The sequence below is a fragment of the Mustela lutreola genome, chromosome 6, assembly GCF_030435805.1.
Source record: "Mustela lutreola isolate mMusLut2 chromosome 6, mMusLut2.pri, whole genome shotgun sequence".
NCBI lineage: Eukaryota > Metazoa > Chordata > Mammalia > Carnivora > Mustelidae > Mustela > Mustela lutreola.
Window position 1 is genome coordinate 2,576,579 of NC_081295.1, and position 14,883 is coordinate 2,591,461.

General features: G+C 58.8%; 1 protein-coding gene across 8 annotated transcripts in view; it reads left to right on the plus strand.

Annotated features, from left to right (window-relative positions):
* Positions 1–14,883, plus strand: part of RPS6KA2 (ribosomal protein S6 kinase A2) — a 292,155-nt gene that overhangs the window by 257,984 nt on the left and 19,288 nt on the right. For all 8 annotated transcript variants that reach the window (XM_059176553.1, XM_059176557.1, XM_059176554.1 and 5 more), the window contains 3 exons: positions 6,608–6,710; positions 8,852–8,982; positions 10,023–10,148. In XM_059176553.1, coding sequence (XP_059032536.1) covers positions 6,608–6,710; positions 8,852–8,982; positions 10,023–10,148 — 360 coding nt within the window. The remainder of the gene's footprint in view (positions 1–6,607; positions 6,711–8,851; positions 8,983–10,022; positions 10,149–14,883) is intronic.

Consider the following 14,883-nt stretch of genomic DNA (forward strand, 5'->3'; position numbering starts at 1 on the left):
GGGTTGTGATGAGGTCTCGGGCCAGCCGGCTGTGTCCTAGAGACGTCCTAGAGACGTCCCCCGGGCTCTGAGACCGCCAGCTTCGAAGGGGCCCCTGACAGACAGTGAATGAGTGAGGGAGCGAGCGAGAGGCTCTCAGGACGGGACCCACCGCTCTCCCACTCTCTCCGGGGCACCGCAGCCCCTGCCGACACAGCAGACGAGAAAACAGCAGCACGGGATGGCTGGGGCCGGGGCCGGACCCTGTGGGATGCAGATCTGTGGCTGCAGCCAGGAGAGGGGGGGGGGGGGGGCGGGCCCCGGGGCCCCGGTACCCCTCCGCACAGCAGCCTGGCTCGGGAGGGGCTGCTTGCGAGCTCTGTGGACAGATGCTTCTCTCAGCCAAGAAGGGGTGCCACGCCGAAGACGGGGGTGTTTGGAGGGGATGCCAAGACAGCTCTGTGGAATGCTTGGAATTTTCACAGCACTGTGATGACCTTGAACACTGCAGAGGTTGGGCTCATGTGCGTCCCGGAAAGCCCGGAAAAGGGCTGGGAGCTGGGAGCAGAAGCCCAGCGTCTCCCTGCGGCATTAGGAGCCGTACCGGCGGGCATGCCGCGGGGAGACCAGCCCCGGTGTGCACGGGTGGTCTCATCTCCGCTTCTGGGGCCAGGTCCCTGCCAGGGCGAACACCGTCCCTGGACGTCTGCACCAAGAAGGTGGCGTGCCGAACCATTTCAAAGTAATCAGACTGAAATCAGACTTTCGGTGCTTTTAGCGTTTAACTTCATTTTGTTCCTGAGAGAGGCCCTTCAGATTCACGGGGGCCAGCCATATTCACTGTCACTTCCACATCTGCCCGCGGGTGGTGAGGCAGGGACAGAGGAGTGGAAGGATTCTCTCCCAAGCCCCGAACGCAAGCAGCCAGGAAATGGTTCAGGGAGAACAGAGCTGAGTCACGACTGTGGTGAAAATTCACTTATTTCCTAAGTAGTACTTGGCAGTTGCCCACGTCCAGGAGAACGAGCAGGGGGTCCACGCTGTGGCAGGGGAAAAACACAGCATCCTCCAGGTCTCGACAGCGGACTGCTGCAGGCAGGCGTCTGGTGCAGCCACAGAAGAGGCGTGTGCGGTGAGCCTGAGCCATCGGAGAGCGGGGGCAGGAGCTGACAGGTGCGGCGAGACGCTCCTAGCAGAGCTCTCCTCGGGACCGCAGCCTTGTCTGTGCTGCTGCGGGCTTCCCGGAGAGCAGATGAGTGCCCCGACCCCCATCTCCACCTCCCTACCCACCCGTGAGCTGCGAGCCGCCGGCTGCCACAGCTGGCCTCGGGCCCCAGCCATTCACTGAGCGAGCGGCCGACCCGTGCTGGAGAAAGCAGACACGAAAATACAAGGCATCGGCAGGTGTCCAGGGGCTAATGTTCCTAACTCCCCGTCCAGATGTGCTCACTCTGTTTCAGCAACTTAGTTAAAAAAACCACAGTGCAGTAGCGTTGACAAAAACTGTGACTACCAGAGGCTCCCTGTGCCCGGCCGAGGCCGGGGACGACCGCACAAAGCCCTCCCCGGACCCGTTTGGTTTCTGCCTGGGCGCGCAAACCCAGAGCCTGCCTCGGGATCCGCCCGGAGAGTGTAAGGATATTTATCTCACTGTCTGCTTCCCTCTGTGACCCAAAACTGCCGGGAGAAATTTTCAGGTGACCTGCCGGAGCGGAATGCAGGGATGGGGGCCGCTGCCCGCGTCCGTCTGCTCCACCAGACTTGCCCGCAAAGCCGAGCGAACACACGTCCGCTGGGACTAGCTCTTCCTGAAAGCCACTCAGTCTCCTGAACCACATGAGAAATTACAGTCACGGCCCTGAGCCCTGGGCAGGGGTCCCGGGGTGTCCTACACACACGCCCCTTTACTCCGCCTGTCGCTGCATGTGAGTCCATCGCTGCGGGCCACAGGATCCCCCACACACACCCGAGGAGGACCTCCCTGGCCGTGGGCCCGACACCTGCAGGCAGAGGCTGGGACTTGGCTGTACCGTTCAGGACCCGTCGTGACGACGTGTACAGGGTCTAGGAGCTTGCGCTCACTCCAGTTCTTCTCTTTCCATTTCTGAACCTTCCAAGCGTGGTTACTCAGAGCTCTGGAAGGGACGCCCGGGGAAACCAAGGCACAGGGCAGTGAGAAGAAAGCCCAGGGTCTGTGCATGAGGGGGCAGCGTGGGCCAGAGCCCCCCGCCCGGCCACTCATGCGTACCAACAGCAGCAGAGGGAAGTCTTCCTGCCCACAAGCCTGTGCTGAGTGGATTTTTGGGGTTCGGTTCTCGGGAGCTGCTGGCCGCTGGCCAGGATCTCAGCGCCTGTGTCCGGGGAGAGGAAGCGCCTCCCACTGCTCGGTGGGAAGATGGCCATCACTTTCGTCCCACGTTAAATATGCCAACAGAGCTCCTCCTTTCGTGGAGCCCGATGGGACCCTCCGTTCGGTGGTACCCGCTCCCCGGCTCTGCAGTGTGGTCAGTCCAGATGCCGTGGCTGGAGTGGCTTTTGGCGGGGGGAGCTTATATAGACAGAGTCCAGCTGCATGGGCTACCGACCCATCAGATCCCCCTGGGTGCACTGGGGCCATCTGAATTCCCCCTGTTGCCCCCCAAGCCAGGCACCACTCCCCATTATTTCTGCAGTGCTGTTTCAGGAGTAATCTATAGCTGTGCCCTTTCCTATCTAGAGAATGTTCATTTTGAGATGCCTGGAGCCAAAGCTGCCTGCAGAAAGCAGATGTGAGGTCTGTGACCCCGAGCTAGAAGCAGCTTCCTACGGCACTACCCATCACAGTTCTCACCGCGCCCCTGGTTCTCAACGCACCCCTGGGTCCCGCCCCCCCCCCCCGGTCATCGGAAGGTTGTCCCCGTATGAATAGGCCTGGTGCACCTGCTCCGAGCCTCCCGGCGTATCCTGGCCTGATGTGTGATCCGTTCCCCTGTGGCTACAACTCGTGTCATGCTCAGATCTGGGGACAAGCGAGACGATTTAAAACGGTGCCCAGTGAATTTGATCGTGAGACCCCATTCTCTTTCCGTCAGTGTGGGATGGATTGTTCTAGAGGCTCAGAGAGGGGAATCTGGGTCAGAATGACAATGCATCTTGTCAAGCTCTAAGCCTATGCAAAATGCTGCTGCCAGTTGTTCCCGATTTAACCCTCGTATGGTGGTTCATGCTTCAAAATGAGAAGCAAGGTGACCTTTTCCCTAAAACCTCAAACCCTCTCCTGGCTTAGATTCAGGAGAAGAAAGCTTGTGTAATAACTCATTCCAAAAGTTCACCCAGTAACAGGAAGAAACCAACCGGTCTTTAAGACTGCGTAAGGGAGCCGTCCAGTGTGGAGGGCACGGGGTGACTTAGGCAGCCCTTTGCTCCCTGTTGGGAACCAGGATGAAACTGCAGCCCCCTGGGGACCGGGAGGGTGGGGTTCTAGGGCAGCCCTTGCACAGGCCATGCTCATAGGCAGATCGAGACCAGGGACCGGTGTTCTGGGGCCAAGGGACCTGCCAGGGAAGGCCTTGGTGGGCTCTCCCATGCTCTCCCTTCCGTCAGTTAGGATCTTCTAAATGAAACAGCAGCTTACAGAGGCGGTTCGAAAGCACGAGGAGAAGCAGGTGTGCGCATGCACAAGGCCGGTGAAGTCCGGGTCTCCTGGTGCCGTAATCGCGCCATAGGATGGCCGGCATCTGTGACTGGTCTAGGGAAATGCCCCGGGCTGGGTGTGTGGTGGGAAGGAGGGAACTGGGACTCTCCGCCGCGCCGACAGGCATAAGCGTCCTGGGGCGGGGGAAGCCAGGAGGGAGCACATCCATGTGTGTTCCCGAGTCATCACTCAATCCTTGAGTTGAAGGTGCAGTCGTCTCCACCCAGACAAAGTGCATGGCACGACCCCTACCGGAGGACAGATGCGGTTCTGAATTCCCTCTCTTTACGGTGAAGACTTGCAAAGTGGGAAGCGGTGTCTCCCCAGGAAGTCAACCTGGGCTGCTGTGCTGCTCCGGGGGTGGGGGGGCGGGGAGTCTGGGGCAAAGCATGTGGCCCCGAGGGTCAGCTTGGTCAGACAAGGCACCTGTGCTTTCTTGGGCCACTTGGACTCTCAAAGGCTTGCTGTCGTCCTCCGCGGGAGGGAGGGCCGGAGGGCCGGCAGGACAAGGAGCGGACTTGGGCAGGCTTCTGCAGGGAGGGACGGAACGTGGAAAGTCACCTCGACGTCCCCGCCCTGCTTCTTATCCAAGCTGGGGCACAGTTATATTGCTGGTGGTCGGACGGGAAGCAAGGCTCCTGGACGGGAAGCAAGGCTCCTGGGTGTCCCGAGCGCCGCAGAGGGGAGAGGAACGTCACGGCCTCTACCCGCTGGGCGCCTGCACACACCCCCGGTCCTCACCGCCGATGCCTCCAGGTGCCACCATGTTCCACCGTGGAGCAAAACTGACTCGACGGGAAAGCCTGAGGCTGGGGGCAGGTCTTGGCCTCCTGCTCCCAGGGGTCCGTGTGTTGGTGGAGCCGGAGCCGGAAGAGGAGCTGAAATGTTTGACCTTCAGCTCCAAGGGCAAACGTCTCTCCTCTCGTTGGGGTTAAGTAAGAGCCAGCGCCGTGTGCACGTCAGTGAATGTGCATAAGGTGGGAGACGGGGCTCTGGTTGAGACGTCCCCCACCTTCCCCTCGCGGTCCCTCTGCTCCCCCCACCGCCCTCCCCACCCCCCAATAGCAAGAGAACACATGACCGCCCTGGGAGAGGATGAGAGTTTTCCTGGAGCAGGACAGACACTGGTTAACCCCGGGAGCATCGCCGGTGCGAGCAGGGAGGGTCTGAGCCCCACGGGGCTGCGCCGGGGCCACCGGTCTCGGTAACGGCAGCATTTCAGTCGGAGCGCGCAGCTCGCCGGTCCTCGTGCGACTTGCTCTGACAGGTGCAGACACCAGGGGCGTTTGTTCCCACCCCAGAGTGCGTCACCGCGGAAAGTAGCGTCTTTCTATTTCTGGAAAGAGCCTACAGAGTAAATTAATTCCTAATGAAATCTGTTCACCTGGGGCAAGAAATGAGCAGATCATCGAGGGTGGACATTGTCCTCTGGCGGCTCCAGGGGCACACCCGGAGCTTTGTCCTGTGCACGCCCGCGGCTCGTGAAACCAGGGGGGAGCCCGGCGGTCACCGGCCAGACACTTTCGTGTCCAGCTTTTGTTCTAACCATCACTCCAGGCAGTTCCCACCACCACCTCGGCTTCCAAAAGGGTGTGCTCCCAGCAGGGATCGGGGCCTCGCGCCCTCCTGCCCGAGCTGGACCTTCCCTCACTCTGAGCGCTGCTGTAACAGGGGATCAGGATGCCAGGTCCTCCCCCGCTGGCCCCCCTCACTCCTGACCTCGCACAGCTCAGCCAACCTGTCTTAGCCTGGTTTCCTTGTCTGTAAAGACAGGCTGATAAAAGCTGCTTTTCTGTGTTATGGAGAGATTTAGCACAGTTGGGAGGCAGCCACTGCGACCGCTTTCTGAGCCGTCAGGGTCCCTGTCTCCAGGCCTGCTGAGCGGAAGCACCAAGAAAGTGCCTGGTGGTCCCCTCTGATCAGGCAGAACTGGGAAAACTCGTCCCAAATGTTTGCAGCCAGACCCCCTTCCTGGTGTCCGAGCCCTGCTGCCCATGCACCAGCCCACCAGGATCTTTGCACGCCGGCCAGCGCCATGACTTCCATGCCCCGGGTCCACCGAGCGACCCAGGATGGGGGCGTTCTGATCCCCACTGCGGCTGCCCCCCCAGCCCCAGCCAGGGTGGAGGCCTGAGGCCCCCGTGCCTCTCCACCACCCCCCTGACTGGCCCCAGCTTCCCTCACCTGCCCACACCCCCTTCCTGCCCTTCCGTGGCTTTATCCACCTTGCTCCCAGGCTTCCACACGGTTTTCTCCCAGATGTTGCATCTCCCCAGAACAACACATTGTTGCATTGCCTAAGGCGACAATATCACCGGGTTGGTAGGCGTTTTCAAGAAGGCCAGTGTCAGAGGGAAGCGGTGGGGGGCTGGAGTTTCTGTGCAGCAGAGGTCAGGCCATTCTGGAGAAGCGTGAGTCTCCATCTGGAGACTTGGAAGTGCCGGTCACGGGCTCTGGGCTGTGTGAGGAAGGACCTGGCTCGTTCTAGCTGGGGGCCATCCCAGCATCCCCTAGGCGCTGGCCCCACGGTGGCCAGGGCAGGGCAGGAGTTGGGTGCCAGGCAGCAGGGGCTCTTGCCTGCTCTTCCCGGAGTGTGGGCGGGGGGGGGGGGTGGTTAGATCCTTCAGAAAAACATTCTGCCCCCCAGAAAGGTTGAAAACTTCATATTGCCCTCAATGGAGGATACGTAGCAGGTGTCCCAACTCCTCATGGTTTAGTCATGGCTTTGGTAGCGTCCAGCTCTATCCAATACCTTCCACGATAAAAACACGTAACAGATACAGCATTCTGCGTGTGTCCGAACCCACTCGGTGCATCCCAGAGAGCCGGCCACGGGTGCATCCCCGGCGGCGTGTGCGAGGCCCGTCTCCCTCCACCGCCGCCGGCTCTGCTGTCGCCCGTCGTCTTCCCCAGGTGGTCCGTGGTCCTCAGCGTCCTGTCTTGCTCTCCCCGCAGAAGCTGTACAGGAAGGAGATCAAGCCGCCCTTCAAACCAGCGGTGGGCAGGCCCGAGGACACCTTCCACTTTGACCCCGAGTTCACAGCACGGACGCCCACAGGTGTGTGCCGGCGGCGAGGGCGAGCCAGCCCAGAGTTCTGTCCCACCCTGGTTCTCCTCCTCCTCCTTCTCCGGCCAGTTAGGGACGCGACTTAGCCTGAAGGTCTGGTGTTCCAGAACACTTCATGGAGGGTGCCGGTCGGCTCTGCTTGACTTTCTTGTTCTCTCGTCTCCACCTTTAAGCTTTAGGTGAGAGAACGGATTCTCCGTCCCCCACCTGGGTGACATCTGGTTTGGAGTCCCCCAGGGTTCTTCGAACCCCCTCCGCTGTCTCCTGTTCTGAGCTGCGTTCCAGGGGCCGCTCCTCTCAGGCACGCACAAGCAGGGAACCTCCGGGCAGTGCCAGCCCCTCCCGTAGTCAGAGGGTTTGGGGGGAGAGGAAGGCCGCCGACCACGTCTGTGCGGTCCGAGCCGCAGATGGCCAGCAGACGCTTCGGTTCCTGGGGAGGGCTCTCTTCCCGGCTGGCACACGGCCTCCCGCGGCCTTATTCCGTGCTGAGGAGGAAGAGCGTGGTCCCTGCTGTCTCACCTGCTTTTTACAAGGACGCCAGGGCCATTGGATCAGGTCTCCCGACCTCATTTAACCTTCATGACTTGCCGAAAGACCTCATCTCCAAAGACAGTCACGCGGAGGGGTCGGGCTTCAAACCAATTGTGGGGGAGCACGGTCAGTCGTGTCAGTCGGTGTATGTTACGTAATGGTGTTATGTGAAGAAAATAAAGAGATCTCCTATCTTTGGGGGTTCTTACTACTTCTGAACTTGAAATTTCCTATGATTTTTAGGGATAATCATGAAACAAATAGATGGTCAGATACAAAACGCTACATGGAGAAACTTGGAAGAGAGGCTCCACTTTGTTTCCTTTGAGTTGGGCTGTGGGTGCTGGGAAATAAATCCCCACCGTGCTAGACTAGGGAAGCTTAATTAAAACCCAGAAGCTTCCGCTGAGTCGTTTTTAGACTCTGAAAACGATGTGCTGCTAGACAGCAGAGCTGAGGCGCGGCAGGCGCCAAGCCGCTCCAGACCCAGGGCTCCGCGCCCCGGCTTGCTTCCTGCTGTCTGCCTTTTTCCTGCACAGATTTTCAGCTTTGAGGTCTGTCTTCTCCCAAAGTGCCCTGCACTGCCGTGCGCTGCCCTGAGGGTCTCCACCAAAGCCCAGGGGATCCAACAACCTTAAGCAGTCTTGAACCCCCAGGGCACTCCAGTGTCCTACTTAGCGCTTTAGATAAGAATCCCTCCTTAGGACTTTAGATAAGAATCCCAGCTTATCCTGGAGAATTAGCCGCAGCCCGGCTGATGGCTGGCATGGAGCCTAGCCCAAGAGGCTCATTTACAGCTGCTGGGGAGTGTGTGTGCTTTTTGGGGGACAGCAGGTCTATTAACTTGAACTGCTGCATTTTCATTCGTGAATGAAGACTTTGCAGATCAAATACGCACTGCCTCGGAATGACCTTGCCATGCCTGCTCTACCAGGGCTGCCTCCCCCTGCATGGACCGAGCCACGGCGGTCGGGCTCAGGCCGACCGGCGGGGGCTCAGGTGGGTCTTCGTGGTGTCACCACCACTGCCCACACTCGGTGGGTGCCGGGGTCACGCCTGAGTGACAAGTGGCATAAGTAGAATTTAACACGCTTGAGAATCGTGCAGGGTGCTGATTTTCGGCGCAGTACTTAAAAAGCAGACACATTAGCTGGATAAGAGAAAACTTACAACTCTGATGATTCCGTGGGTGTTTCTGACGAGGACGTTTGAGGGCTTTTTCAACTTTCCCCGGGCGGCTCTCGCCAGCGTACTCTCCAGCGGGCAGCTGACTCACGCACATCAGGGGATGGAAACCAGCCTGAGTGCTGGCTTGATCTTAAAAAGAAAAAGATGGTAAGCCCAGCGCAAGGCGCTCCCACTCCGCAGGCAGGATCTCCGTTACCCTTCAGCACAGCCACGCACTGAGCTCACGTACTTAGAAAGTTCTCCCTCTTATTAACGTTTAAGTGCAAAGAACGATTTTTCTGTGTCCTTGGCACTTGAGGGACTGCCCAGCACAAAGGTAAACTGCGCGCTGTCCTAAGTTAAGCAACAGTGGTTGGAGAATTCCAACCAGGGAGCCTGTCCCGGAGGCTGAGCGGTCTCGTTGTCACCTGCAGACTCCCCCGGCGTGCCCCCCAGCGCCAACGCACACCATCTCTTCAGAGGATTCAGTTTCGTGGCCTCGAGTCTGGTCCGGGAGCCCTCGCAGCAGGATCTGCTCAAAGCCGCGGTTCACCCCATCGTGCAGGTAATCCCCGCACCGCCGGCGGCACGCACCTCCGCCAGGTGTGGGCAGCGGGGCTCCAGCCTGTGTCCACGTGGACGGAGAGCCAGGCTGGGTCCCGGGGTGCTGGTGCCAGGGCCAGGGGGACCCGCTCTGTTCCCACCCTCCCGGGCGTCCCCGAGTCTCCTGGTGAGCAGAACCGTGCCTCCGACCCTTGCTCTGCTTCCATCTTCATGAAGGGGAAAGAGTTCTGGTCAGAACGCCCCTAGGGTGTGTCTGTGGCTGGGGCCCCCACAGGGGTCAGACAGGCGCGTCCTCGCTGTGTGGATCGAGTCGGCTCCCCCAAGAGACTGGTTGGCTTTGTGGGAGCCGCTTCCTGTTCTGAAATGTACTGTTGGGGAGATCGATTCAGATGACATTTTTAGAAGGAGTTTTCCACCCAATAAGTGAAACCAGATGCAGAGAATTCTAAGAAGGAATTGTGATTGTATGTTATGTAAGGACAAAGTCAGGGAAGATGAGGTGGCATTAGATTTCCATGTATCTTTCTCTGGGGCCGTTAGGGAGCCCACAGTGTGTCTAACGGGGACACCTGACATGACAGCGTACACCATGTGCCATCGTGAACGGCGGCTAAGTGGTGGTTTTCTGTCTGTGCTCTCAGTGCGTGGGTGGAGGCTCGTGCACACGGCAGAGGGGGCTGCAATGGGACATCACAGGGTATGAGCCCCTATAGATGTGGACACCAGACACTGCTCCACCTCAAGCATCAGAGCCACATACCCATCACCGGCAGCCTTCTGTGCTCCCGCCTCCAGAGTCTCAGACTCTGTGTCGGATGGTCTGAAAACTAAGCTCATGCCCAGAAGGTTAAGCTTTAACCTTTGCTTTAACCTAAACTTTAACCATTGCTGACCAGCTGCGTGACCTTCACAATCCCCTTATCTCCTGGGCTCGCTCTGTGAGCCCCAGTGCGCCATCCGGGCCCCCCCTTGCTGCCCGTGCCCTGGGTGCCTCTGCCGCGCGAGCTCTGACAGCAGCCCCGTCCTGGGCTCTCTCCACAGCAGTTACACGGGAACAACGTCCACTTCAGCGACGGCTATGAGATCAAGGAGGACATTGGGGTGGGCTCCTATTCCGTGTGCAAGCGATGTGTGCATAAAGCTACGGAGGCAGAGTACGCCGTGAAGGTAAGAGCACATACGCGCGTCAGCCAGCCAGCTTCCTCTCTGCATGCCGTCCCACAAGCTCGAATAAGACGGACTACAGTTTGCTGTGACACTGGGTTACCCGTTCAAAACTTATTTTGCGGATCATGAATATTTTCAGTTTTATCCAACATTTAAGTACTGACCACCTTTCATAGCTTTATGTACAGTATACCCTGGAATGAAAGATTTGGGCGCTCCGTATTTTGGAAAATACAACTGGGGGACAGGAGCCGTGTTGTTTGAGGGGGTCGGGGTTTGGGGGGGAGCTACAGTCACCAAAAATTAAAGCAAAGAAATGTCTAAGGCATAAACCGGTAAACAGAGAGCTGGTGGTAGATAGTAATAATTATTCAGAATCATCTAGAACCCAGTCTCTACATAATACTTTTAGCTTCTGTCATTACTGCTCGATTTGATATCCAATATGGAAATCCCAAACACCAGGTTCTTAAGTTTTCTGGTTGGTGATGTGCACTAGAGCAAAAGCTTCTGGCCAAAAGTATAACCTCATTTATGTAAAAAGTGTAAACTGTGCATTCTCTGCACAAGACAGCCAGAGATGCTCTAATGCACACTGACCTTGGGACTCTGGAGAAGATGGGTCCAGCCTGCAGCATCAGCAGGACCAGACCCAGACGTGTCTACACCACGTGGCACCAGCGTGCACTTCGCCAAACACTGGGGCACATACGGAGCGTGTCTGGCAGCGGCAGGGTAAAAGGAGCCCTTCCTAAGCTCAGAAGACATTGTTCAAAATGACGCCTGCCGGGGGAGGACCCCATTCCTTCACGGGTCACCTATGCCCCTTGCTTCTTGCACTGAGAAAATGTTCAACTCTGTCAAAAGAAGAAAGAAAAAAAGACACGAGCTCCCCCAAACTAGCCCTTTGGTCTAGTTTGGGTTGGAAATTGCTGGCTTGTGGACAGATGTACCCTGAAGTCCTCCAGCCAGAAAGAATGAAATACAGGTTTGCAAAGACAGCCAAGCACCGAGAGTCTGTGCAACCCCGTATTTCAGCAGGACTGACAGGACCCCGGGAACCCAGGGGCGTCGCCAGCAGGGACCCCTGCAGAACGGGCGTGCGGGGCTCCGTGCATTTCTGAGACTTGAGCTGATGAGGAGTTTCGTGTCTCCAAGTCCCTGGGAGCGTTCCGAGGCGTGCGTGCGTGGACACCCCGGGTGCCTGTGGAGACGCTGCGCCAGAGGTGGGCATGCACCTGTGGTGGGTCCCAGGCGGGGCTTGCATCCGTACCCCGTAGTGTAGGGCACACACGTCTCACGTGCGTGTGTGGCCATCGGGGAATGTCTTCTGCCTCTGTCGTTTCTCAAGGAATTCATGGCTGAATTCCTAAGCCATGTCAGGAGACCGGCCGCAGTCCTGGAGACAAGGGCGGCTTCCAGGGAGCACAAAGACGCGGCGCATTGTCCGGGTGGCTCCGTGCCCACGCTGCCTTCCAGAACACAGCCGGCCTCTGTGAGGCCGCTCAGCTGCGTTTTGTGCCTCTGAAAATAAATCTCCCATTGACAGAGGCGGTGGTGTGTTTCCCGTACTGTCCCCACGGCTGGCGCCCTCATAACTGCACCGTCTGAACTCGGCTTTGTTCTGTGGCTTCGCCTCGGTCCCCACCACTCGCTGAGGCCACGCTGCACTGGGAACTTGGGGCATCTCAGCCCAGGGCCCAGAAGCCAGGCACAGGGCCGCGGCCCGGAAAGCCGGGTCCTCCTGTTCCTTCTTCCGAGCCCTGACGCTCCCTGGACAGTGAGCTGGCGGACTTGAGGATTTCCCCAGCCTCCCCGAGACCGCGCTGGGTGGTGATGTGTTGCCTGGAAGGTGTTTAAGTTCCACACGTGCAGGGAGGAGCTGGGCCCTGCACCGCGCAGCCCCGCGACCCAGAGGTGGGTCGGACGCCCGTGCCCGCTGCTTGCTGGGACAGCAGCAGTCAGGTTCCGGGTCCCGGTTTGGGTTTGCTTCAAAGGAGAAGGAGCTGGCGGGCGTTTCAAGGCAAAGAGCTCCGTATTCAGGACGGACCCACACGGTACCAAAATGTAACATCCTACAGCTCGCTCCTCTGTCTCGTTGTCAGCATTTTCCAGGTAGAACATAATGGAAATATTCTTTGGCCTTTTTCTGTGTCAGCTGACTGGTGGGAGAGAAACCGTGTCCCCACTTGGAGATGGAAGAACTTGTAAAATGAAGAATGGCTTTCAGCAGCCCAGCACGGAGAGCGCGGCCTTTAGTGACTTGGCATGCGAGCTGGACCTCTGGTCAACAGGCATCCCATGGAGGCCCCGCTGCTGAGCTCAGCCCCGCACCCCGGCTCGCACGCGAGCCCCCAGCAGACCCGGCCATGCAAATTCTTGCATGCGCGGGCAAGATTCTCGCGTGCACGCTGCCTGCATGGGTGACTCAGACCACCCCACTGAGTAAGGAGCAGAAAAAGGTTTGCAGCCATCTTGATGGACAGCAGGACTGTGGCCAGGGGGCAGGGGCTTCCGCCTGGGGCATTCATACTGAGTGGGGGCGGGGGGCTGGTGCTGCTGCCTCCCTGGGGGGCACTGCAATGTCTGAGACACCTGGTTTATCATGCACCGAGGCCAGGAACGCAGCACAGCGTCCCACCCGGAATGGGCCCTCCCGCCGTCCTGGTCCCGGGATCTCCGAGCCCATAATGTCAGCAGTGCTGAGGCTGAGAACCTCAGCCTAAAGCATCCTTTGAGGCCGGGGGTAGGGGCGGCTGTCTCCTGCAGGTGGACTCCAGCGGGCTGGAGTCTGGGAGATGAGGGTGGTGGACGCCTTCTCTGTTTTGCTTCTGCTCCTGGTCTCAGGATGACATCGCAGGACCACGGGAGCCCGGTGCTTCCTGTGCTCGACTCGGGCAGGGCAGGCCCTCTGGCGGGCGCAGCGGGAACTGCCAGGGCACGGCCTTCCCCGAGGAGGGCGGGGTCCACCAGGGGGGCCGTCCTGGAGCGCAGGATGCATTAGCTCTCACGTCTTGGAAATATCACTGTGTTTTGCTTTAAGCTTATTTCTCTGTTTTATGGGTGCCTGATTTTGCCGCTATAATTACTCTGTCATCACATTAACGACCTTGAAGGCCGTATTTAAACCTCTCCACCCTGTGTGTCCCCAGTCTACCAGAGTGACGGGTTTTCAGTCACCCTGCACGGCAGCTTCCTGTGCAGCATTTCAAGTGCGTGGGGCAGGCCCGGCCAGCCAATTCGTATCAAAGGAAGAGTTCCTGGCGTTGTGTGGAAGGGAAGGTGCCTTGGAACCTATCGGAGCTCATTTTCCGTGGAAAAGCTGCCTTAATGTCCGTAAATGTCTCAGCCTCTCAGAAGCCTGTGCAGGTGCCTCTCGAGAGAGTTCCAGACGGTGTCTGCGGACTATGACTTGGATGTGTCCTGGCCCCAGGGCACGGACCTCACGTGCACACCCCTGGTCGCAGGGCACGGATGTGTCCTGGCCCCAGGGCACGGACCTCACGTGCACACCCCTGGTCGCAGGGCACGGACCTCACGTGCACACCCCTGGTCCAGGGCACGGACCTCACGTGCACACCCGAGGGACTGCTTTTGCTATTTCCATCCTTGGTTTCGAAACACAAACATCAGTGGATTTCTAAGAAGCCAACAATCCAACAGCTGAAGCTCGCGGGCCCAGGAGCCCCAGGCATGAGACAAGTCGGACTTACGCACATTCTCTCTCCCGGTTCTGACGACGGTGATGACGGCAAACGGCACTTCGCTGTCTGCCACCAGACTCGACGTGCTCTGCCTGTTAGGTCCGCTGATGGTCATGGCACCGTGGGGGACGACGTCACCCTCACCGTGGGGGCACAGAGACCGACACGTCAACAACACAAGGACACTCAGCCCGTAAGTGGGAAAGTCACTGACATCCGAGCATGCACACCCGTGACCTCCCTAGGGTGGGGACCTCGCTTCTAAGGGCTGGAGCCCGAAAGTTGCACTCCGGCTCCCCCCAACCCCTGCCTTCTGCGACCTCCAGACCGGGAAAGCCTGAGAGCGCCACACAGAGCAAATGCGGCTGGGCAGCAGGAAGGTCACAGCCCAACCGTGGGATCTGCCGGGAAAACATGTGGTTTTAGTGACCATTTGGTTCCAGTGAAGGTATAACTGGAGAAAGCGGAGGTGCCCGTGACTCTGGGCGCCCACGCATGTCCGCAGGGGGCTGGGCAGGCTGTCCCGACATGGAGCCCATTTTGTGTCCCCACAGGCGGTTACAAGAGCCTCTACACTCCTGTGCTCATGCTCTGATGTGGACGCTGGAGCCACCAGAAACGCAGCCGGACGGAGACAAATGTTTGACATGAATAGAGCTTATTTTTAGAAGGAAAACTGATGGGCACGGAAATGTTCATTTTTTCCAGCAGGAAAACCCAGTCCTGTCACTGTGCCATCTGCTTAAATTAACTGTACGGGAGAAGTCGTCTGTGAAATCCTGTGAACGGCCACGCGCCCGACCCCGTGTGCACTCCTGACATTGGTCCTGGGAGAAGCTCGTGGAAATGCCCCGCCTCCGGGGCACGCAGCAAGCCGGGGAGCCCCTCCTCTGGACGGCCGCTAGGCCCACTGCCCCGCGGGACTCAGTGTCCCAGGAGGGGAGCACCGGGGGGGGGAGCCTGGGAAGAGAAAGCTGAAGGGGTGCAGAGTCGGAAGAGGAAAAGCTGAGGACGGGGAAGGCTCGTTTCCC